The following is a 25149-nucleotide window of genomic DNA, read 5'->3' as shown; positions in this document are numbered from 1 at the left end:
TAGTTCTCTAGTTGTTTTTAATTGTTTTTACCTTGCTTTTAAGTAGATTTAGAAAACCCAAACTTTCCGATTCATCTAGATAGTAGTTGAGGTTGGTTCGTGGTAATTAGGTTGACACTGATTGTCTCTGTGGATACGATACTCTTTACTTACTATTTGCTACATTAGCCCCGTACACTTGCGGGTATACTTTTGTTAAAAATAAGTTGAGTCAAGTTTTTGTTAATTGGAGGAGCCCATATCCAAAACCTTCCATAGATCCTTGTCTGGGCCCAATATGTGACTTATTATAAATAGGAGAATAAAGGAGACAGAAAACACACTTAATTTTCCATCAAAATTTTCGTCCCTCTCTCTCTAGTAGAGGACGATTTTTCCTCTTCTTCGAGGGATTGATTTTCTGTCTTCTTTATTTAAGTCCTAGTATACTTGGTGAGGTCAGCCCACCCTGATATCGCTTTACAGTCCGGGAACCAGACAGAAGATCCGTGGTTTAGTACTAAGGATCTTCACGTGGAGAAGGCGCTAGCTATCTTCATTCTTTGGAGAATCATCAAGGTAAAATAGCTAAACCGTAGAAAAGCATGTTTTAGGTTTTAATTAATTTAAAGCATGATTTATTTGAGTTATGAGTATGATACATGTGATAGTTGCGCGAATAGAATTTGTCTAAATAATCTGCTAAATAGATCAGAATTATTATGTAATTGATTTATGTGAGCGCTTCCGCTGCCAACCCCTTCAATAACTACTTATTGCGTGTCTAAGTGTGTCTTTTACCGATTTTTTTTTAAATAAATTATTTTTCTTTTGTTCTTTTTCTGTTTCAGTCTGAAGAGAATTTTACCACTCCATTTGAAAAGGGCCTCTTTTTGCAAAAATATAAAACATTTCATTCATGCGTAAAGTTTGTGCTCAATTGACCTTCTTCCATACAAGGCTGCGAGCTCACTATTCCCAGGTTCTATACTCATGGGATTTGGGAATCATCACATCTCCATTTACACGATGTAAATATATCACAAGATGAATACGATGAACTATATCAAAAGGAAGTCCTCATAAATGTAAGTTATGTTGGTTTTTCTTTGTTTCAATCTGCACCAGCGTCCGATTAGTCGATTCCTGGGTTGTGCGTCTCGTCCGTAACGAGGCTCACATTATCCATTCAACTAAATTATGACGGGTTTTTTTACCAAAACCGGTGGTTTTGGTCAAAAATCGTATGCCACCCCTTGCAAGCCGTCTGACACCATCTGTCACGATATCCCTTCTTCCAGTATCCAAGATCTCTCTCTTTCTCAATATGCTACCGCTGTCTTCCTCTTCACCCTTCAGCATAAAAAATCACGGTAACCCATATCTAAGATTCAAGAAACCGGTGATTAAGAAGGTTACCTTTCTTCCAATACCAATTCACACATTGTATCATCAAACACAGATTTAGGCCACATATAAGTACTTATTACGTGTCTAAGTGTGTCTTTTAATGATTTTTAAAAAAAAATATTTTTCTTTTGTTCTTTTCCTGTTTCAGTCTGAAGAGAATTTTGCCACTCCATTTGAGAAGGGCCTCTTTTTGCAAAAATATAGTAAAACATTTCCTTCATGCGTAAAGTCTGTGCTCAATTGGCCTTATTCCATACAAGGCTGCGAGCTCACTATTCCCAGGTTTTATACTCATGGGATTTGGGAATCATCCCATCTCTCCTTTTCACGACAGACATATATCACAAGATGAATACGATGAACTATATCAGAAGGAAGTCCTCATAAATGTAAGTTATGTTGGTTTTTCTTTGTTTCAATCTGCACCAGCGTCCGATTAGTCGATTCCTGGGTTGTGCGTCTCGTCCGTAACGAGGGTCGCATCATCCATTCAACTAAATTATGGCGGTTTTTTTTATCAAAACCGGTGGGTTTGGTCAAAAACCGTATGCCACCCCTTGCAAGCCATTTGACACCACCTGCAACTCGAGTTTAGGGTTTTGGTCAAAAAACCCTAAACTCGCGTCAGCTCCGTGTTCCGCACTGAAATAATGAAAACCACCGGTTCCTTAAAAAATCGGCTGCACAAAAGCTGTACATCTGACTCCGCTTGGTGGTGCCTGATTTCCTCGCCGAAATTGTAAAAGTGTCGGTTAACAGTCGATTTACTAATTTGGACATCCTTTGTTTACAATGGATGAACTTGAAAATATCAAAATTTCAGATGATTGGTTCAACACTTGAAATTGCAAAGGCTATTGTTTAATGATATTGAACGTAGGAAGACATTTGTTAAGATATTGTCTTTGGTCAATGTTTTCATTGCCCTAAATATATTAAAGTTTCATATGTTAATTCATATTATAATTGGATAGGTGTCAAAATTGTTATTATTGGAAACCATAACACTTCGAATGTTTAATAGTTTGTAGAACTGTTTCGGAGCACTAGATGGAACACATGTTGAAGTAAGTGTTCCATTGAAAGGTCAAGGAAGGTATAGAAATTGAAAGGTAGGATGACAAATAGTGCTTTGACCGTGCGTTCTCGTGACTTGAGGTTTACCTATATTTCACCGGGATGAGAAAGATCTGCAGCGGATAGTTTTGCATCCCGTGATGCGCTTACTGGAAAAGATCTATTAATAGTTCCCAAGTGTATGTTGTGGTTAGTAAATTTTATTTATTTCCCTTTGTTATCATTTTTAAGCCTAAATTAATAATCAAGTTTCACTTGCTGTTTTATAGATAAGTACTTTTTGGTAGATGTAAGATGTACCTATGGCATATAGGTTTTCGATATCATCTCAATGATTGGTCCAATAGAGGCAATAATCCATAAAATCCAAAGGAGTTATACAATCTCAGAGAGTTATACATGCAACTGGTAGGAATGTGATTGAAAGAGATTTTTGACTGTTTAAAAAGCGATGAAAATTTCTTAGAGAAGTGTCTTTTTTAGATGTCAAAATGCATGTGAAGATCATCAATGCTTGTGCTATTTTTTATAGTCTTATTCGAGTTGAAGCACCTAATGATCCACTATTGAATGAAGTTGATCACCGGAAGGAGGAATTAGTGGATCATCTTTTCTTCAAGTGCTCGAAGACTTGGGCAGTTCGAAGAAAGATCATGCTTTGGCTTGGCATTGCAAGGAGATCAACGACGATTAGGAGTGTCATCAAATGGGCAGGACGACAGATTCAAGGTTCACAGATTGTCCAGATGGCGAAGAGGATTACACTCATGGCTACAGTGGTGATCATTTGGAGGACCCAGACAAGATTATCTTTGATGGAAAAACTTGAGACGAAGCTAGGGTCATCTTTGAGATCAAAGAAGCTACCTACAGCATCTTGTACTCACATTTTCACATGAGCAGGTTATTCTCCACCTTCCAGACAGATGATGGAGTTCACAAGTTTTGGATGTTTTGGTATTCGACGCACTTTGAGCCACTCATTAGGGTACTCTTTTTCCCCTTGGGGAGTTTCATCCCATGGGATTTTTCCCCCTAAGGGGTTTTAATGAGGCCCGCCCACTCTAGGTTTAGATGGATGACTTAAACTATGATCGTCCTTTTTTGGGGGCTTGCCCTGTGTTGTTCGTTTCTTGGTCTTTACTATGTTGCTTTGTACTAGCCAACTAGTGGCTATAGCTCTTATACTTCCTCGGGTATGCCCGAATGTATGATGTAAACGTTTGGCTTTGTTCTATTTGATTATTTATTCATCAAAATAAAAAAAAAGAATGAAGTTGATGCTGAGATTCAAGCTATAGTTGCTCAAGAAGGTGATATTTATAACGAGGAAGATGCGCAACCACATGTGTTGGGTGATTATCATAATGAGGTGGAACATACTCAACACTCGGATCAAATTAAAATTGTTCAAGTTACATATGAGTGGACTAGATTTATGAATAATCTAGCTGAAGCTATGTTTCTCTATTATCAAAGATGGAGTAGGTTGTGATTATAAATACAGTAAATCAGTTGTTGACAATTGTATAATATTATCATTATAATTTGTATAATACTCCCTCCGTCTATGAAATATTGTCCAGTTTTTCCATTTCGATCCGTCCGCGAAATATTATCCATTCTTTTTTTCATTTTAGTAAATGGATCCCAATTTCAACTAACTTCATTACCCTCATATTCTATTATAAAAACAATATATAAATGTGGGACCTACATTCAACTAACTTTTTCCACTAATTTTCTTCACATTTCTTAAAACCTATGCCAATTCAAACTTGGATAACATTTCGTGGACGGAGGGAGTATTGTCATTACGATTCGGAAAATGATTATGTTAATTTGATGCTGTTTCGGAGTATATAATTGACATGATATAATTTGTACTACATAACTATACTTAAGTACATGCACTATATAAAACTATTCACCATGTTCGTGAATAGGAGTCCCGTTTTTCTATTTTGGTTAGTCCACGAATAAGAATCCCTGTTCATAATTACTAATAAATGGTAAAGAGGTCCCACCATCCACTAACTCATTTCACTCACATATCATTTAAAAATAATACTCCCTCCGTCCCCAAAGAGTATGAATTATTTTCTTTTTCGTCCGTCCCTAAAGAATACATGAACTTTCTAATTTTGAAAAAATCAAACAACATACTACCCATAAACATCATTTTATTTATAACTTATACCATTACCATTAACACTTATATCATTATATAATATGGATCACACTCTCCACTAACATTATTTCCACTACCCTTTCTTTCTCCCTCTCTTTTACTTTTCCCCTTATTTATTAAAACACGTGCCGAATCTAAAGTTCATATTCTTTAGGGCGGAAGGAGTATATATAATTGAGAGTCTTATTCCACTAACTCTCTTCCACTCACTTAATACTATAAAAAAATATTTAATTGTTTTAAATATTTTGAATTTTAATTTGAATTCCAGTTTAATTCCAAATTCTTTATTTTGAGTGAAATTACAATGCAGTTCCATGCTAATTCTTTAATTATATTAAACAAAGGAAATGGATCAACTCATTCTAATATAATTTGATAGGACTTCAATTGTAATTCAATTCCAATTATGTGTGTTGAAGATTATAGTTTCATTTTTGTATATATTTCTTTTTTTATACTTTATTAAATTCGAACCAGGTCAATTTATGACTAAATTACTGCGAAACGAAAGAGTAATAGGATTATAGTAAATTTTTTACAATTAATAGCAAAAGTAAAAGAGTATACAGCTTGAAGCTTAAAATGGAAAAGCAAGCAGATTTCCGTTCCTAAAAAACTTAACAATAAGTAATTAGTCGCCGGAAATATCTCTCTTTCTCTCCGGTTCCACCGTACATTTTCCCTCCAACCGCGAACTCCTAGTGAGGGGAGAGATTGATCAATTGTAGTATTAAGGTAGGGTTTTTGAAGTGGTGCAGGTAACTTTAAAATGGAGAGATTAGGATCGGAGGCGGCGTTGGCGGAGATGGAGTCGAGCATGACGGAGGATCTCTCAATGGAGATTAATCCGCCCTTCAAGGAGAATCTCGCCACCTCCAAGGACTGGCGGAAGGCACTCAACAAGGTGGTCCCCGCCGTAGTCGTCCTCCGCACCACTGCCTGCCGCGCCTTCGACACTGAGTCAGCTGGTGCCTCATACGCCACCGGCTTCGTCGTCGACAAGTCCCGCGGAATTATTCTTACGAACCGCCATGTTGTCAAGCCAGGTGTTTATAGTAGTAATTGATATTTATGGAACTCCTAATTTGTTGATACTGGTTTTAATTAATGTCTGTATTTCTTGTAATAGGCCCCGTTGTGGCGGAAGCTATGTTTGTGAACCGTGAAGAAATTCCAGTGCATCCGATTTACAGAGACCCTGTAAGTTAGCCGCTATGTAACTGTGTGATGGATTTACTATGGAAAACTGTTCAATTGTAACCTTTAGACCATACCCGCAGCTGATTATTACCACTGGCTAGTGCTGCATAGTGTTTCTCAATGCATTACAAATGATTTTTCATGCTTCAAATTTTAGCTGATTCAAATAACTGGTGTGGCTTATAATTTGCTATGGAAAACTGATCGATTGCCATACTTGCAGCTGATTATTACATACTTGCTAGTGCCGCATAGTGTTTCACAATGCATTAGAATTTTTGTGCTTGTGATTTTTGCTGATTCGAATAACTAGTGTGACTTATAATGTGCACGAGCCTTGTGGTTCATTACCCTAACACAGATTAATGGCTTGCTCAGCAGAAGTAATATGCTCCTTTAACTTCTAGATATCTGAAGCCATGCCATTTTTTTATGTAGTTACTATTTCTTTAGCTCTAGAGATTGGATTCAAATCCTAATGTATGAATTGATTCTGTGATCCTCCAGGTTCATGATTTCGGATTCTTCCTTTACGACCCTTCTGCTATAAAGTTCCTTAGCTATGATGAGATCCCTCTTGCTCCTGAGGCTGCATGTGTGGGGCTTGAAATTCGGGTGGTCGGAAATGATAGTGGTGAAAAGGTATATATTTCAAGGTTTGCTACTTTAGTAACATTTCTAGCGAAGAGGATAGGGACGGTCGTAGTCGTACTACTAGATACTGACCATTGTATTTAATCCGTGGCTTCTACTTTTTAATGATTACTGGTTATGGTAGGTCCAACTCTGTGTTACTTGTCTCAAACTGCCATTTTGCAATGATACTAATTTGAATGATTTCTACACATGTATTTATTAGAACTTATATCACCAGCTTCCATTTTGTTGTTTTCCAGAGTCTTGTTGTGAATCTTCTTGAAAGGCATTGATTTTGGGTTAGGAAATATTTCTTCCTTCTTGGGAATGTGCAGGTCTCTATTTTAGCAGGAACTCTTGCTCGCTTGGATAGAGATGCTCCACACTATAAAAAGTATGTCCACACTTCACACTTTGATGATATATTCTCTTGATTTATTATTGTTCACTCACATGAAGATTGATTGTTGTCAGTTGGGTGTGGACTTGGAGGGAAAACTCTTGTAATTCACAAAGTACTTGATGTTTTAGGAAATTATGGAAGTTTTATTTTTTGGCCAAGTATCTATAATTGTAACTGTTTTTTGACCATGGGAAATGGGATATAGTCATAACTTAATAACCTTGCTGATTGATGAGCCTTATGCATGCAATCGTACTCAAGCGTCAAAATTTTCTTTTACGATGTATGCAGGGATGGCTACAACGACTTCAACACATTTTACATGCAAGTAAGCTTGTTGATGATTTGTTTTTCAGTGTAGAATACTGGATACTGTGTGGTTTCTTGATTACTTTAATTATCTGTTATATGTTATGGTCTCTGAGTACCTCAAGCATGTGATCTTATATATTCATGTTGTTCTCTTGATGTATTAATCTCCTGATATTAGAATTTACGACGTCTAACTAGTTTATCCTGTACGTCAGATTCAGTAGCATTAAGCTCTGTTATAGCACCTAATTTGCTTACGATATAGGATTACCAACTAATGGCTGAAATTAATATATCCTTGGTTTTTCAATTGTGTTGACTAAGACATTGTATCAAGCTATGAGAAATATAAGAAAAGATGGCCGGTAGCTCTAGTTCCTGTTGCATTTATCTAGTTTCTTCTCTGGTATATAGAATGACTACATCAGCCAGTTCTGATACCCTAGACCAAGCTTAAAATAGATGCAGAAATTGAGGAAGGTTTTTAGGACCGAGCTGTATGACAAAGAAGAGGGGAGAGCCAAGATGAACTGTTCCATATTTTCAGCCTGTAAAGCTCTCCGTATATTATAAGTCTCTGTTTGGAGCAAACAATCACTTGTGTAATTTGTCATGATATATTATAAATGCTCATTTGTCATGCATCATAAGGGTGGGTAGATACCTATCATGCCATAATACCCTGTTTGCTTCAAAACTCAAAGCCTTTGATAACTAATGGCCCATAATCTAGTAATCTATAACCCACACATGAGTGAATCTGTATCGCATCTCAGAGTCTTGATAAGTAACAGAAAAGATAATGATAATAGTATTAAACATTTATTTAGACTAAATTAACCCTAACCATATCCCAAAGTATGTACCGTGTTTACATACTCTTCTTCTCCCGCTATTCCTTACCGTTCTTCTATCGTTCCTGCTCTTGTTCGTGTAATCTTAGGTTCATGTTTTTCTGTATCTTGTCATGGTTATTGCTTTGCTAATTTCTCTATTCTACTTTTTTTTGCAACCTTATGTGTTTAAGTTTCCTCGATCTCCCCTTGCTTTACTTCGTTTCGTAATCCTATCTCCTATTTTAATATTGTTATCAGTGTTGACTTTAATCTGCTTTCACTACGCATGCACTTTGAACTAAGAAAAAAAAGTTGAAAATAGGGTTTTGCATCTCTTTTTGGTAACTGCGGGCGACAAACAATTGTGTCTAAAAAATTGCTCGAAACAATTAGGAACTAGAGATACCATCCATCCATCCATCCATCCATAATATTGATACCATATCGGATAAAAAATTTCCTAGTCAAAACTCAAACGTTTCAGGTCTTATCCCAGCCTGCATAGCAAACGTTCCCTAAAAGGAAACCACTAAGCAAAAGTATGAGTTAAAATAGGACATTAAGCATGCACCAGAAGTTAAACTCAAGCTCCACCCTCCTTGGTGATGAGGTGTGTATAAAATTCAAGTGTGGGTATTTTCTTCCGTACTACTTTCACTAAAGCATATGCTCATGTTGTTTGGGTCCTTTTGGACTTTGTAATCCGTAAAGTGCATCAGTGATAGATAGGGGAGGTTGTTTTGAGGATGTTTGAACTCAGTTAATTTCTCAATAAACGTTAGGGGAAACCTAAAAGGAAATTTTGGGCCTCCAGAGGTTTGCGGCAAGGAGATGACCTTCCTTCCCTTTCTTTTAAATTTGCTGGGGGAAACCTTGAGCAGGAAAAAAGCATTACATTGGTGGTTTACATTGCTCAATGATTTGGTTGTTGGTGAAGATAAAGTTGAGATATCACATTTGCAATTTTCTTTGGAATAGACCAGTTAAAGAGAGTTGTTCCACATATTCTCGTCAAAAGTAGTTTGTTATAATTCATAAAATTTTGAGTTCATATAGGCAATAGAAATTTCTTTATGAGGGCTGTATCATCCTAAAAAATCTGGGTCCTGTTGAGAAGAATGACCAGTGCCTTGGTCTGTCTGATTCTTGAATCTTGATCATCCTGATTTGTGGCTATTGTCGTGTCCTAATTCTCAATTGAACGTTTTCTCTTTTACCTGTCTCGCACAGGCAGCTTCTGGGACAAAAGGTGGTTCAAGTGGCTCTCCAGTAATTGACTGGCAAGGTAGAGCAGTTGCCTTGAATGCTGGGAGCAAGACATCCAGTGCTTCAGCATTTTTCTTACCTTTAGAAAGAGTAAGATACTTGTTATAACATAGAAACGTCTTTTTTGAGACTTTTAGTTGCTTTTTGTTTTTCATTAAATATCTTTTTTATGTGTTTTTACCGTTTTCTTAGTAATTTATGTTTCTATATCCTGTACTTTATATGCATATTTTCTGTGCATATTAACGGTTTAGTACTTGGGCTCTACTTCCTCAGTATTTAGATGATAAATCAAATGAGTGGCGTCATTTTGGAAGAAACTACGTACAGGTTCTGGTGTTTTTCATTCATTTGTCTAGCTCAGTAGAGAGAAAGCCTTTTTGAACTGATGTCAGGTCACCTTTTGTTTCTTTGCTACATTTTGTTGATAGAAGCAGTTTTACTCGGTTAATTTGAAAATCCTTCCAGTCCCAGAGTGTTAATAGTCTTGTAGACCCTGTTTATCTTTATTTTCCTTATAGTTTTATGTTGAGACCATCTTCAATTGGTAAACTCAAGGGATTCAGCTTTCTGATGTTTCTTATATCATGTACTACTGTGTATAATTTTTAATATAATTATAAAGTATTGGTATTTTCTTTATATATGGTGTTCTCTTATAAGTACTAATGGTTTTATTATGACTATTGTTATAGTTTGTATGAAGGCGTGTATTTTTTGACATGGACAAACTTGACCTTGTCCTTTTATATCTTGCAATTCTTCATCTAGTTGATTATTTAGAATAAATCTCTTGAGCTTAAAATTTTGTGGTACGTAGTGGACTTTTAATTTCTTTTAATAAGAGCTAAAATGATTTGGACACTAGGTTGTGAGAGCCTTAGGATTCTTGCAGAGAGGAAGAGAATCCATTAGCAACACATGGGAGGCTGTCACAATTCCCCGTGGTACGCTTCAGGTTTGTTGGATATTTGGATAGGGTTTTATCTTGATTTTTTTCATTTTCTTTCTTGGTTTGTTGATATTTGGTGCCATCCTTTTCAAAATTCAGCAACTCTATATGTAACCTTTAATTATTTTGAATTTACTTGAACTTATTATGTACTGCTGCAATTTTTGGTTCACTATATCCATAAAGAAAATATTAGTTATAAATTACAACATTATTGAGTTCCAAATAAAGGGATGCGAAGGTTCAAATTTTGCTAAGAAGATGGACTGCACATGGTGACTGAAACAAAATTGATAGAGCCTTTTCTGCATTACCTTCAGAGTGCTGGAGTTTCATCTACTGTATTGCTTTTATTTCTTGAAATTTGTTCATATCTATATTTCCATTGAACCGCTGTGGTAGAGATCGTCCCTGCATTATATTTAGTTATTTATTATTCTTTATTGACTATTTGTTTGAGTAGGGAGTCTAGTATTAGTAGTTGACTTGAGTAGAGGTAGGTTTTATCTCTTAGAGTTAGCTTTGGTTTAGGAGTATCACTTAGAGTTATATTTGGTTTAAAAGTCCTTATATAATTAGGAGTTTTATTCGATGTAGGAGTCTATCCGTTGTTATTATAAATAGCTCCTTAATAGAAGAGCAATGTGTCTTGGGTTTAGTATAGGATGGTAGTTACCATAGTGCCTCATTCGAGTATTATTTTCTGTATTTTATATTCAGTGTCTATCGAGTTTATTTTCCATTCTTGGTTTTGTTCGTTCTTTTCTGTTTTGAATGTTCATTTACAGTCATCCTCCACTTGTACTCCATCAGTTGGTGCGGTGAATGATTGTTAACACACATAACGCGGATGGTTATTTTGAGGGATTAGAGAAGGCGGTTGAGGACGAGATCGGACATGCAGTTGATTGAGGTAAAGTTCAACGCACAAGCAGCCTCCATCGCTTCCATGAAGGCGATGCCTGGGCACATCATGAAGCAACTTGCTTTGCTGGCTACTCCTTTGGCAGTCTTGCAAGTTGCAACCAATGGATCATTCAAGTTTGGCAGCACCAGGAAATTTCATTTCCCGCCCTCCCGTTTCTATGCCACAGCCACCACTGCACGTTCCACCACTGGCCGTTGTGACAGCATGCACCTCCCGTTTTCTGCTCCTATTTTCATTCTCTGCTTTTCGTTCCGACTGCAGGGGATGTTTACTCCTGTAAGCGTGTGTGTTCGGTCGAGCCCCTTCTGCAGCAGCTATCTTCTCCAGTGCCCTCTGGCAAACTGTCCATGCCCACGGCTTCCTTTCTGATTTCTTCCCTGCCTCATCCTGTGTCTCCTGTTCCCGTGACGTTTCCACTCCGCTGCCCCTACCTCTTGTTTCCGCACCAGCCAAGTCCTTTACTCGTGGGAGGATTCTGCAAGCATGAGTATCAGCCTCCTACCAATCAGCACACAACATTTAGGGTGGAGAAGACGGATCTCCATGGGTGGTTCTAACATCAGCCTTGAGGACAAGGCTGTATCGATAGCAGGGCCTTGATAGAAAATTAACATGTTTATGATAGTGCATTTTGTGGTTAACTTTGACGAGATTAGGATCAGAGACTAGTCACATGAAGTTAGGCTGTGAGCTAGGTTAGTCATCTTTTCACGATGGGTAAAAGTTTGTGATGTTGCAGCAAACAATCCTCATATCCTTTACTATCCTAGCACGTGCAGTCAAAGTTTGGATATTTAGGAGCATAGACCAAAGTATGGTTAATTTCATTTATGATTGTTCATTGGGAATAGGGCAAGGCTTCTTGGAGACACTGTGCCATTGTGTGCTGGTCCATTTGGTTGGAAGTAATAAATGAGTTTTTGACAGTATGGAGGAACATGCACCTGAATTTAGGTCTGTTTCATGGATTCAAAAGTTCAAAGAGTGAGACTATTGATTCAGGTTTTTTAATAGATTGCAGACATAGCAGTCTTGTGACTGCTATTTTTTCTTTATTCGTGTTTTTTGGAGAGGTGTTCATGTTTTGTCCCTGTATATGTTAACCTGAAATTTTTGTTTCTATAAAGAAAAGTCTCGTTGTATTTTTGTGGAACTTGTTTTAAGTAAATCTTTATTCTGTAAAATATAAATTTATATGAATTTCACCTGTTGATTTCTTCATATTTCTGACGTTTTTATGCATTTTTAAAATTTTTTATGATAAAGGCTACATTTCTTCACAAAGGATTTGATGAGACACGTAGACTTGGCCTCAGAAGTGAAACAGAACAGGTTTATATGCTCTTCTTTTCTCGTGTGCTCTAGATTCCATTTCCTGAAACCAAGTTTTTACTTATTACTGGTTTACCATTTACCATTAACTGTAGTAATCTGAATGACTAATCCACACCTTTTATCGTATTTGTTTTTATATTTCAGCTAGTGCTGCTTGCTTCTCCACCAGGTGAAACTGGAATGCTTGTGGTTGACTCAGTGGTGAGTGAACTTTTCTCATTATGGGTTCTATCTTCTTTGTGGGGGTTTCCATTAATCTTGACAGTTGCAGCAGAAATTAGTATTATCTTATGTTGGTATCATAAGAATACAACATCACTATGGTGTTTGTTACAGGTGCCAGGTGGTCCAGCCCATAAGCATTTGGAGCCAGGTGATGTGCTGATTCGATTGAATGGGGAGGTATTTTGTTCTTATAGTCAGAGGAAAATGTTTTCATTTATTCCTTCTACACGTCCACCTGTGATTTATTTGATCATATGTGGAAAATCGTGGGGAATTGCTACTAGTCTTGTTTCTTTATTTTGATGAGATACCAAAAGTTTTGTCCGGGACTCTGGTAGTTGGTAATATCTGTGTTGTTCTGAAAAAAATGAGACGGATGAAAAGGGGTATTGAATTTAGGAATTGATGGATCTTTACACAGAGTTTTGACATGTTTGCTTAAGTTATGTTTCACCCATGATTATGAAATATAATACTCCCTTCGTCCCTGAAAAGTATGAACTATTTCCTTTTTGGTCCGTCCCTGAAAATGATGAACTTTCTTATTTTGGAAACTTCCTTCTCTCGAATGAAGTGGGACCCATTCTCTACTGACAATACTTTAATTACCTTTCTTTCTATATCTCTTATTTTACCAATTGTACATTAAAACCCGTGCCGAACCAAATGTTCGTACTTTTCAGGGACAGAGGGAGTAATTGGAATATATTAGGTGAAGAAAAGGCTAGTAAATTTGTCTCTTATTTTCATTGAAAATATATGTTTATAGATATGCTGATTAGTTAATTGTACTTATATTATTTTAATCATATGTTATTCTTAATCACATCTCTAGTGGGATAATAAGTGGTTAAAATAAACATTTTGGCATGTTTAATCCTTTCTTCTTTCACATCAATAGAAATCCATTGATGTGATATGTTTGTCATATAATGCATAAACCTAAGTGGCTATGTCATTCAGTGACATTTAATTGAAGTTCAGAAAAAGAGAGATCGGAAATTTCCACCCAGCCTGTACAGTTTTAACTTTAAGATCCAAAAGAATCAGAATAGAGTTATATTGTTTTTGAGTATCAGAAACACTTTTAAGATTCTATGCTAAAAGCCTGAAATTGGATACATGATAAGGCTTTAATACCCCAGTATTTCTTTTGTTATTACTTACAACCTAGTGTAAATATGTAAGAGTTGCAGCAGATGATTTTTTGCGAGTCCTATAAAATGACCTGATACTCAAGTCTGAATTAATATTAGAACCTTGATACAGGTGAGTACCCAGTTTCTGAAGATGGAGACATTGCTTGATGATAATGTCAACAATAAAATTGAACTCCAGATTGAAAGGGGTGGCAAACCTTTGACTTTAGACTTAACGGTAAGAATATAATTTCTCCTTTCAAAGTTAGATATAACTACTACTTTTCTTTTTTCCTTCAGCCGTCTCCTTGGTTAATTTTTGATTTTGTTCAAACAACACTTATGCTCATATTCTTTTTGGTATAATACTGGCTTGAATTTCAAATTTGGCCCTAGTGCAATAGATCTCCATATATTCTAGGATGTTTGCAAGTACCCAAGTTTTAATGGCATATTCTTGTTTCTTGTATGTGTTATGTTTGTTAGAGTTGTATGACTGATGATAGAATAGTTTAAGGCTCCTTGTAAGTGCAGAGTTAAAACATTAATTTGATTTTGTCAGAAAAAAATACAGGAAGTATTTAGTTAGTACTGTTACAAGACTAATGTTGGCATACTGTTGCATTTTTTCGCATTTCCTTAAATTTCAGGTTCAGGATTTGCACTCGGTCACACCTGACTACTTTCTTGAAGTCAGTGGTGCAATCATACACCCTCTATCTTATCAACAGGTTGGCCACTAACTTTATACTCTATTCACTTGGGTCTTATTCTTTTTCTTTCTTGCTTTGATGCCATAATCTTATGCTATGAAGGCCTTGCATTTTGCCTATATTATTTAAATTCCTCAGTTAGAGAAGCTTATTCATTCGGGATGTAATCTGGATGAGTTGCCATTAATGCTTCACAAACCAATTATCAACTAAAATTTTCAGCCTGCCCGACTAATAGTTTTGGAATTTTGATGTTATAATTAAAAAAGTAAACTTCTTGATGGAACAAAAATGTACTGTAGGAATACTATGTCAATTGAAACCTATTCAATGCAACACATGCTTGCAAGATGGAGATTTTCCTGCATGCTCGATTGCCTCTCACTGTATGTTGGCGGTACTTTTACAGTTGACCCTTGTAATCTTGGTTGCTGTACTTTTATTTGAATACTGTACATATTGAAAAGAAGTATCTAAAGCCTTGACCTCTGTGGGAGGACAAAGGAGCTAAATTGGTTTCTTTATAAGCCTAGTGAAGAGTGTGTGGAACAATGGAACCTTATTGTTTTGTCTTTTTGTGATGCAAACTGTTGTGGCATTCTGTTTTATAGGCTAGTTTGGTTTATGCATCTCTTTTAATTTGTCATTTTTTGAGGTCCCGTAATTGCTCGCCACCTCTTGGAAAACATTCCAGATGCAAAATATGTTAATTGACTAGAAAGTATAAGTAAGGTACTCAAAGGCTCAATAATAGTACCTTTCCTCAATAGGGAAATTTGGCTTCATTGATTCAGGATTGATGGTTTTCTCTGAAAACAATGGCTGCAGACCTTAGCTATCACACTCTTTGCTTTGCTATTTCAGACATATCGAGGCCTGCTTTAGATGTGATGTTGAATATTTTCCCAATCTTTCAACAAGATAGAAAAATGCAATGAGTGTGATCATGATCATCAGAACTGTCCCTAAGAAAGTCAATTTAAATGGATATTTTCATAGAGGAACAGGAAATTGTTAATCTTATTAGAGGCAATACAATAGAAGCATATGGAGCGGTGATTGACAATGCAATAGAAATTTAGAGCACATGTCAACTTCTATCTTTTGTCATGTGCCCTTAGTATTTATGTCTGTTCATGCCTGAATGATTGAGTCTCTAGTAGTTGCTTAGTAACTTATTGGACCTATTTCTTTCTTATCTATCTTAGTACAGTGTGTTTTCCTTATACATTTTTTGTGGCTGGGCGTTGCAATGTCCTCGTAATTGATATACTGTGTAAACTTCTATTGTGTGCAGGCCAGGAACTTCCGCTTCCAGTGTGGTCTTGTATATGTTGCTGAACAAGGGTATGCAATTTTATTCTACATGTTCTGCATATTGGTTAATAATGCCAATTTCTAAGATTCTTTGCCTTAAATTATGTTGCAGTCGAACCAGATAAGTTCACAGGTCATTGGTTCAACTGGTTGGCTTGGTGTAGAAACCCACCACACCAGATAATTATAAATATATATATGTACATGTAAAAGGAATAGTTATATCAAACAATATGCTTCTAGAATCTTTATTGGAATAGAAATTTCTCATTAATATTTTACAATAATTAATTAATGATAATGTTTAAGTTATTTAATAAAAAGTATAAGATGCGACATAATAAAAAATATATGATTTTTCCCATTAGTGGTTTGTTAATTTCTTATTTGCAATGAATAATTAAAAATAACCCCTTACATGTTATAGAAACATCTAACAACAAAATAAATTCTAAAAAAATAAAGTCAAAATAATAATTGGTTCATGGAATCACTCAGATATAGTTCAACTGGTCCTTTGACCTTTTCGAATTGGGTTATCGCCAATTAACTTGGTACTAGATACAAATGGAGAGTAGTATTTGGTCTATGTTTATACCATAGACTAGAGCCTGCATATGGTCCTATAAACTGTAGGCTTTTCAATTATTAATAGCACATTTTTCATTGTAGGTACATGCTATTCAGAGCTGGAGTTCCACGCCATGCTATTATTAAGAAGTTTGCTGGAGAAAACATAGCAAGACTCGATGACTTCATTTCTGTTTTATCTAAGTTGTCAAGGGGCGCTAGAGTACCATTGGAGTATATCACTTATACTGATCGTCATCGAAGAAAGGTACTCCTGGTGCCTACTGCCTATGGACTACATTGATGGATGTAGCTTATCATGTCTCTTTAGATAATAATCCATGTGTGAACTGTGATACCTGTTTCCCACTTCCTTCCACTGGTTCATGGTGCAGAAATAAAAAAATCTTCCTCTTCCGTTTCCTTTGCAAAAAGATGTGTTATGCATTTTGAGATTGTGACAAAAAAACATGCGTCAGCTGTGATTGTTAGGTATGGCCGTGATTTTTACATATGTTTGCTTGTTTCACTTCAAAGTCTGCATATTTGTTGTGTAATCCAATTACAGAAAATTAAATTACTAGATATATCATATACTCCCTCCGTCCCATAAAAATACGTGCACTTTCCATTTCCATCCGTCCCATATAAATATGGGCATTTCCATTTATGGAAAGTTGTCCCCAACTCATTACCCATACACATCAATTTATTTACAACTTATACCACTATGGCCCACCATCACAACTCATTAAACACTAATAACAATGTGGGTCCACTATCCACTAACACTACTTTAACTACCCTTCTCCTCCTCTCTATTACTTTACCAATTTTGTCTTAATTCCCGTGCCATATCATCTGCCCGTACTTTTATGGGACGGAGGGAGTAATTATTTTCTCAGCCTGGGAAATTGGGTGGTATATGTCCTGGGATATAGTAGTACTATCAAGTTTCTTTGTTCCATCATGCATGGTGGAATAACAGCATAATACTTTGTCTAAGTATTAATTATTTAAGATTCTCTTGGCTAGTTAGACTGAATCTGGCACATGAGTCACCCGCATTTTCTCTAGAGGTCCACTTCAAACAGCAACCTTAATGGTTTTATAAAGGTCCAGCTTGTAAGTTTAGGATCTTTACTTTCATATTCTTTTTATCGTAGCTATAATCTTATGTTGCTGTGTGGTGTATTGATACATTTCTGCATATTGATCAATGGATAACCAAATGTTTCATATGGTCAACTATTTTTTCCCTACCAACGTTGGGCTTGTGTGAGTACCTTTTGCTTCACAAAGATATCCCAAATGAACCGTTTCTTTTCTTCCACATGGATTTAATTCATCCTTCCAAGTTGCATCGTTTAAGTATATACACACATGAAATTTCTCTGAGATGCATGTTATCTTTCTGCAGTCTGTCCTGGTGACAGTCGATCGCCATGAATGGTATGCCCCTCCTCATATATACACTCGTAATGACAGTACTGGTTTGTGGACAGTGAAGCCAATGTTACCATTAAACTCTTCACTGGAATTATGTGTTAATTCAACCGAACAAGCTCTACCAAGCAATATTTCATCATGTTCTGCCGAGGTTACTCCAATGGAACCTGCACATCAATCCGTTGGCCAAAAACCGACGAATGGTGTGGCTAGTATGGAAACTAGTTGTGAAGAAATTGATGATGGTTCACATTCTGTGGATGAATCTGATGCTGGGTCAAAGAAAAGGAGGGTTGAAGATGATTCTACTGATGGTGTTTTATCACCTGAATGCACCTTGCATGAATCTCGGGAAGTAAGATTGGAGGAGACTGGACCAGAAACTGAGACAGTTCCGAGAGATTTTCCAGGTGCAGCAGCTGCAACAAATAATGTTTCAGTAGCTGAGCGAGCGATTGAGCCTACCCTAGTGATGCTGGAGGTAATATAAATACATGAATAGCTTCTCCATTCATTAACATTACTTTTGGCCTTTCTTTTGTCATTACAAATTTGCAATATAAACAGTATCTGTTGATGAAACTGGAGGACTGCATGATTAGGAGGAGTTATAAGCTGTGGACTAAGTTGGTATATGGTATCCATATAAGAGATTCAGAGATAGTAGGTTGAGAAGCTGAGGCCAGGGGTGTTCCATTATTTTTGAAGCATTCCTTTCCTCACTATGAGCAATATTGAAGAAAATGTTAGGCAAAAATAGGGGATTGTTGCACTCTCATGTTTGTTAGATACTAGCATTAATACCTTTAAGTGCGTTTGAAATAGAGTTGTTATTTGCTTTTTGAAGAGGAGAATTTTTCAAAAAAAATTTAATAGAGATAATTGTAATATTCCAACTTTAATCTTGGAAAAGGGAGGTCATGATTTGAAGAAAAAAAAACCATATTTGGAAAAAAGTGGCCTTGGTGGTGGCGTCTGGCAAGGTTGAATTTTGTCTGGCTGAAATTTGGTGTCTGGTTGGGGAATTATGGTGGTATATGCTGGTCTTTTTTTTTTCATAAATAGCCTGCTAAGAATCAAACCATGATATAGTTGGGCTCTATGCTCGCACTTTCTTGTTCTCTATAGGAGATACACTTCATTGTATCTCTACTCAGGGAAATGAGCAATTACCTTGCAGATATGAGGAAGAAGCAAAACTTCAGTCAAATTTATACAATGTACTATTCATACAAGTGAAGCAAAAACATTTTGTTTCCCTTAGTGATGTTTGATTTTAATCCTGGTTTTGGCCACTTAAATCAACTTCTTTGTCATGTCAGGTTCATGTGCCATCATCTTGTATGCTTGATGGTGTGCACTCGCAGCATTTCTTTGGAACTGGTCTTATCATATATCATTCTCAAACCATGGGATTGGTTGCTGTTGACAAAAACACTGTTGCGGTGTCCGTATCTGATGTCATGCTGTCTTTTGCTGCCTACCCAATTGAAATTCCCGGCGAAGTAATATTCTACCTATTCTTGATGTAGTCTGTTACCAGGTGATGTTAACCGCTGTATTAATTCTGTCAGGTTGTTTTTCTCCATCCGGTGCACAATTTTGCACTTGTTGCATATGACCCTTCCTCTCTTGGTCCCGGTGCTTCGGTAGTTCGAGCTGCTGAACTTCTTCCCGGTATGTTCTATGAATTTGTGCTAGCTGATGTGTTCCTCTCTTAGTCTAATATTTCTACTGTTCTATGCTCTTGAATCTTGATATGTGTTCCTCTCTTAGTCTAATCCAAGCTAATCCACTATTTACTTTGTTGTTTTTTTTGTTGGATTGATTAAATTACTTTGTTGGTTTTTGTTGGATTGATTAAATTTGAGCTTGTTTGACCATCTTATCCTTCAAACTCACTACTATATTTTATCTCTCCATCCCATCACTCAAAGGAAACGCCCCAAAAGTCTCATGCTTAATTCATGCAATGCTATTTAAAGAAGTTGCCGAAGTAACGTTCAAAAAGCTGGATTGAAGGTGGAGTAGTTTGAATTTGATGAAGTTTCCTAAGTAACATTATAGTATTTTCACGCTCTTACCCAGGTTTTGGGTATTGTAGAATTATTTGGCATATTCGTAGAGAATTCTTATGCTGGGGTTTGCCTTATTCTTACAGATTCTTATGCTGCTGGCCATTTTTGCCTTTTTCATTTAGTAAATTTGTGTTTGGTGCAATGCAATCAATCATCTGGCTCCTCACTGCACACTGTTTGTAGGTTTAATGCCATAAAATATGAAAGGCAAACCTGAGCATGTCCAGAAAGAAAAAAATTATATTTAAGCTGTATGGCAAACACGTGGAAAATCTCATATTCTATGTGATAATGCATGCACAAAATGATTTATATGTTCCTTACTATTCAATTTCTCCTCCAATTGGCCCCTTCTACTTTTTTTTTATCGTCAATTCTTCTCTTCTCCTTGACTCCCACTTGAAAAATATCTGGCTGTACATGTTCAACAGAACCCGCATTACACCGTGGAGATTCTGTGTGTCTTGTGGGGTTAAGTAGGAGTCTGCAGGCAACTTCTCGTAAATCTTTTGTTACAAATCCTTCTGCTGCTCTGAATATTGGCTCAGCTGACTGTCCAAGATATAGGGCAACCAATATGGAAGTAATTGAGCTCGATACAGGTGGGTGAGAATCAATATCTTATCTAATCTTATTACTGTTATATAGTGTCTGTAATTTGGCTTTTCCTGCTGTGCATCGCCCATTGGTCAAATAAACAGTCCTGATTCTTCTTTCCTCATGTTTAGATTTTGGAAGTACATTTTCTGGTGTTCTCACAGATGATCTTGGAAGGGTTCAAGCTATTTGGGGAAGCTTTTCAACACAGGTTTGACCTTTCTTTATCTGCTGCTTCAGTTCATCTGAGCTGCTTGCCAAAAACAACTTCTGATTGCTGGGTGCACTTGATACCTCTAGCTCAAATATAGTTGCAGTTCATCCGAAGACCATCAATTTGTTCGAGGCATTCCAATTTATTGGATTAGTCAGACTCTTGACAAAATAATATCTGGTGCCAATGAGCCTACCCGTCTCATAAATGGAGTTAAGAGGCCCATGCCAGTTACTAAATTACTGGAGGTTGAGCTTTATCCCACTTTGCTCTCCAAAGCTCGTAGCTATGGCCTAAGTGACTCGTGGATACAGGTACTATGACCTTTATGCATTTTTACTTTTATATCTTACATTAATTGTAATCCACCCTACTTTTAAAGGATAAGATGCACAATAAATTGGGTTTTTATATTTTTTATATGTTTTGTCTTTAATTGTTCCTTTTAATTTTATTTAAGCAGGTATTGCATGAGTTTCTTTTTACCTCGGCACCTTTGATGAAGTATCTGACATGAGAACAATAAATGAAATGATCAGGTTTTAACTTCTAGTGATATTAAGGTGTTCTGAAGTTACTAATGATTTTGCTTTATCTGTCACCGATGATGGATTAGGCAAAGAAATGGGCGAAGGATCTGTTTTAACTGCGGATAATAGAAATAATGTATTTATTGTACCTAATGTTTTCAAATTAATAAGGTGTTTTATTTTGTTTCTGCGTCCAACATGTTCAACTGTCGGACATTTTTTCTGATATAATCAGATTTGCTTGAAGAAATGTGCAATCTATCAAAAAAGCTAAGAAGGTTTCCTGCACACGAACCTTGAAGTGTATAAGAATTAAGAAATTTCTATCTCCCTAATTGTGCTAGATGCATTTAAGGTTTCTAAATCAAAGCTTGGTTCTCTATTTTCAGGCACTGGTGAAGAAAGACCCTATTAGGCGTCAAGTTTTGAGGGTTAAAGGTTGCTTAGCAGGATCTAAAGCTGAAAATCTGCTAGAACAAGGTGACATGGTTTTGGCAATCAATAAAGAGCCAGTCACATGTTTCCGAAACGTTGAAGATGCTTGCCAAGAACTAGACCGGTGTAGTGACAATGATGGGAAGCTCAAAATAACAATATTTCGTCAGGTTTTCTTGTAAAGAATGTCTATCATGTTTAGCTAAATTATTATACCTGGATTCTTTCTTCAGTATCTTATTACAATGATTTCAGGGCCGTGAAATTGAGTTACTGGTGGGGACAGACGTGAGGGATGGAAATGGAACCACACGTGTCATAAATTGGTGTGGTTGTATTGTCCAGGATCCTCATTCGGCTGTACGAGCCCTTGGATTTCTGCCTGAAGAAGGTCATGGCGTGTATGTGGCAAGGTAAGATGCCATATTCCCTATCTTTTGATTTTAAAAAGGTTTTTGAAAGACGCACACGCCAGTACCATCCGTATGCACGGGTGCACCTGTCCTAATTAGTTATAACTGGGGATTATTAATGAGCCCTATTTGAACTGAAGTTTTCACCGTCTAAGCCAAGGGCACTGTGGCCAAGGGAGCTACTCATTTTTGTTTTTCCTCATTTATTAGAACAATAAATACACAATAAGTTCTCACCGTTTCCATATGTCTCCGCAGATTTTAGCTAATAATTAGAGAGTAGTATTTGTTTTGATTATTTTGTTAGAAATCAACTAATCCACTACTAAAATGTCCTGATATTATGGTTTTTCTACAACTTATTTTTCCAGATGTACACATGTTTTGCCTTTTCAAGATATGAGGTAGAGATAAAAAAGGGTTTGTTTGTTAGTTTGTTTTTCTTGGGGGGGTAGGGTGTCACGTCATTCAGTTAGCTCATTGTGAAAGTTTCCAAAACAGATTTCTTTTTGGACCTTATCTGCAAAACAACAATGATTGGTGACTCCCAATCGAAATCCTTCTTAAATTTGTCAAATTTAAGGATTAAAGCCTCATTCTTTCAAATCAATCCTAGCCTATCCCAAAGTTTACATTTGCTTACCTAAATTAAATCGCAATGCTCTACATGGAATCAATATTTGATCTAAGTTGATACCATAATCAAGACTTTAATGGTGCAATTAACTTTTAGGTGGTGTCATGGAAGTCCTGTTCATCGGTATGGTTTATATGCTCTTCAGTGGATTGTAGAAGTAAATGGGAAGCCAACTCCTGATTTAGATGCCTTTGTTGCCGTGACAAAGGTACGTTCCCTATCATGGGTTATAAAATCATACTTACAACTTTATTTTCTGGAGGCCTAAAACCAATCTCCTATCATTGTGATTCAAGCAAAAGGCTGTGTGTTGGTTTAGTTGTTATTCTACATGATTCTAGAGCCTGAGTTATTTCTGTAATACATACCATTTATTATAGGAAATAGAGCATGGGGAATTTGTTCGTGTTAGAACTGTTCACTTGAATGGAAGGCCTCGGGTATTTACACTGAAGCAGGATTTGCACTACTGGCCTACGTGGGAACTGAGTTTTGACCCTGAAACTGCAATGTGGCGTCGAACTACGATCAAGTCAGTCGACTGCAGCAAGGCTATGTGATTCGGGTGTTAGTCTCAATGTATTAGCTTTATTCAATACTATTATTGTCTTTTACAGTATTTCATAACCGCCAATTTGTTTAGACCACAAGCCATAAAAATTTGAAACTAGCATTGAATTATTTGTTGTACATTATGATCGCAAGAATATTTATAACGGAGGTTATAGATACATATACATGTAGAGATGGTAGAGTGCATCTGTGCATGAACAATAAATATTTCGCTATTTTCCAATTCAATATTTTTCTGACCTTTTATGTTTCAAGTGTACGGACATTTTTAAACTTTCAAACGGTTCATATTATGTTTGATTTTTTATAGGTTATCTAATCTATATAAGTGAATGTTTTTAAAAAATTGTTTATGAAACAAAATAGTTCTAAAGCTAAGCTTTCCAGTTTGTTTTTGTAATGCAATATTTCCCCCCTCTTGTTTGCTGAAGGATTTTTTCTTGGTATTCCTAAAGAAGATGGCTAATTCATTTTATATCGAGAATAATTTCTTCTATAAGAAGAATGTTACAAAATATCTCATTCTCAAAATCACAATTAGTTTAATCATTTAGTTGAGTTTTGTTAACATCTTAAAGCTTTATCATTCAATTACTTCAACAACATACCTTTGCAATAATAAACACAATTACTGTGAGTAATGTCACCAAACTTGTGATTTCGTAGTGCAGCCTAAGCGAGTTAAAAATGCATTGCAAGGCTAAGGTAGATCTAAATATAGGCCAAACAATACATGTCTAAATTAAGGAAAACAGTAGCAACTGAAGTGCAAGGAAAAAAAATATGCATGGCGCAGTGACTAGAGACTGATGTGATGAGTAAATCTGCAAATTGAATGGATCATCATGAGAGTTTCCAGTAACATAGATGAACCTCGGTGGAGGAGGTGCATACGCCGGTGCTGAAGGGCTGCAACGCGTGGAAGGCGGAGGTGGAGGAGGAGGAGGAGGACTGCAATCTGGAGGAGGTGGAGGGGGAGGAGATGGCGGCTGTTGTACGCATGGATTCAGACAAGGGCATTCCCCACACTTTATGGTTGGATGAATGGAATCATAAATCTTGGTAGAAAATGTCACACTTGTAGCATTGAGAAGGACCATCATCAGCAATATTTGACTCCATTTGCAGGTAATCAAGAGCATTGTAGCTCTCAGTATATTATATCTACACACACTTGTTAAAAAGGGAACAAATTTGAGTGGAGTGTTTTTTTTTGTAATTTGAAAGGTGGAACTCTAAGAAGTAGGCATATATGCAATGTGGTTGGGTATGGTTAAATGAAGTTGTGGCTTCATTTGGGAAAAGAGACTTGGTATAAATGAGCCTCTTTTTATTCAAGGCTATATATACATATAGAGGAAGTTATTCTTAGGGTATCAATGATCTGCATGCATGTGGGTGGTGTCAATGCTAAGATATGATCACCCATCTCACCTTTTTCATATTTACCTACTCTTGTGTGACCTACTCCTAAATAAAATATTCCTTCCATCTCATTATAACATCTCAAAAAACTTTAGGCACAAAAATGAAGAATGCATATTTTGTGGTTATATATCTAAAGAGTTTTATTTATAAAATAATTCTGGGCTCTTTTTTGGGTCTGAGATATTATAAATGAAACAACAAAAAAGTAGTTTTTGAGACCTTATGAGTGAGATATTATTAGTAGGATTATTGCATAAAGATAAAAAAAACTTGAAAAACTATATAGTAATATATAATTGCGAA

At 36.4% G+C, this 25149-nt stretch overlaps 1 protein-coding gene across 4 annotated transcripts; it reads left to right on the top strand.

Moving 5' to 3' along the window:
• Window positions 1-5234: 5234 nt before the first annotated feature.
• Window positions 5235-23659, top strand: LOC125213642 (protease Do-like 7). Of its 4 annotated transcripts, none has more exons than XM_048114293.1 (24): window positions 5250-5706; window positions 5790-5860; window positions 6368-6502; window positions 6832-6890; window positions 7191-7227; window positions 9278-9403; window positions 10182-10271; window positions 12460-12525; window positions 12673-12729; window positions 12865-12930; window positions 14023-14130; window positions 14543-14623; window positions 15903-15952; window positions 16595-16760; window positions 17913-18422; window positions 19264-19446; window positions 19516-19618; window positions 20451-20621; window positions 20748-20827; window positions 20917-21144; window positions 21750-21965; window positions 22051-22208; window positions 22942-23053; window positions 23226-23659. In XM_048114293.1, the coding sequence occupies exons 1-24, from the start codon at window positions 5430-5432 to the stop codon at window positions 23403-23405; spliced, it is 3330 nt and encodes a 1109-aa protein (XP_047970250.1). In that variant the 5' UTR covers window positions 5250-5429; the 3' UTR covers window positions 23406-23659. The 4 variants fall into 4 exon arrangements, with proteins under 4 accessions (XP_047970253.1, XP_047970250.1, XP_047970251.1 ...); XM_048114295.1 differs by having other exon boundaries at window positions 5644-5706; window positions 6801-6890; XM_048114294.1 differs by lacking the exon at window positions 10182-10271.
• The last annotated feature ends 1490 nt before the right edge of the window (window positions 23660-25149 follow it).

The sequence above is a fragment of the Salvia hispanica genome, chromosome 3 (genome assembly GCF_023119035.1).
Source record: "Salvia hispanica cultivar TCC Black 2014 chromosome 3, UniMelb_Shisp_WGS_1.0, whole genome shotgun sequence".
Taxonomy (NCBI): Eukaryota; Viridiplantae; Streptophyta; class Magnoliopsida; order Lamiales; family Lamiaceae; genus Salvia; species Salvia hispanica.
Note: the sequence above shows the minus strand (reverse complement) of the source record. Positions and strands in the feature narration are given on the sequence as shown.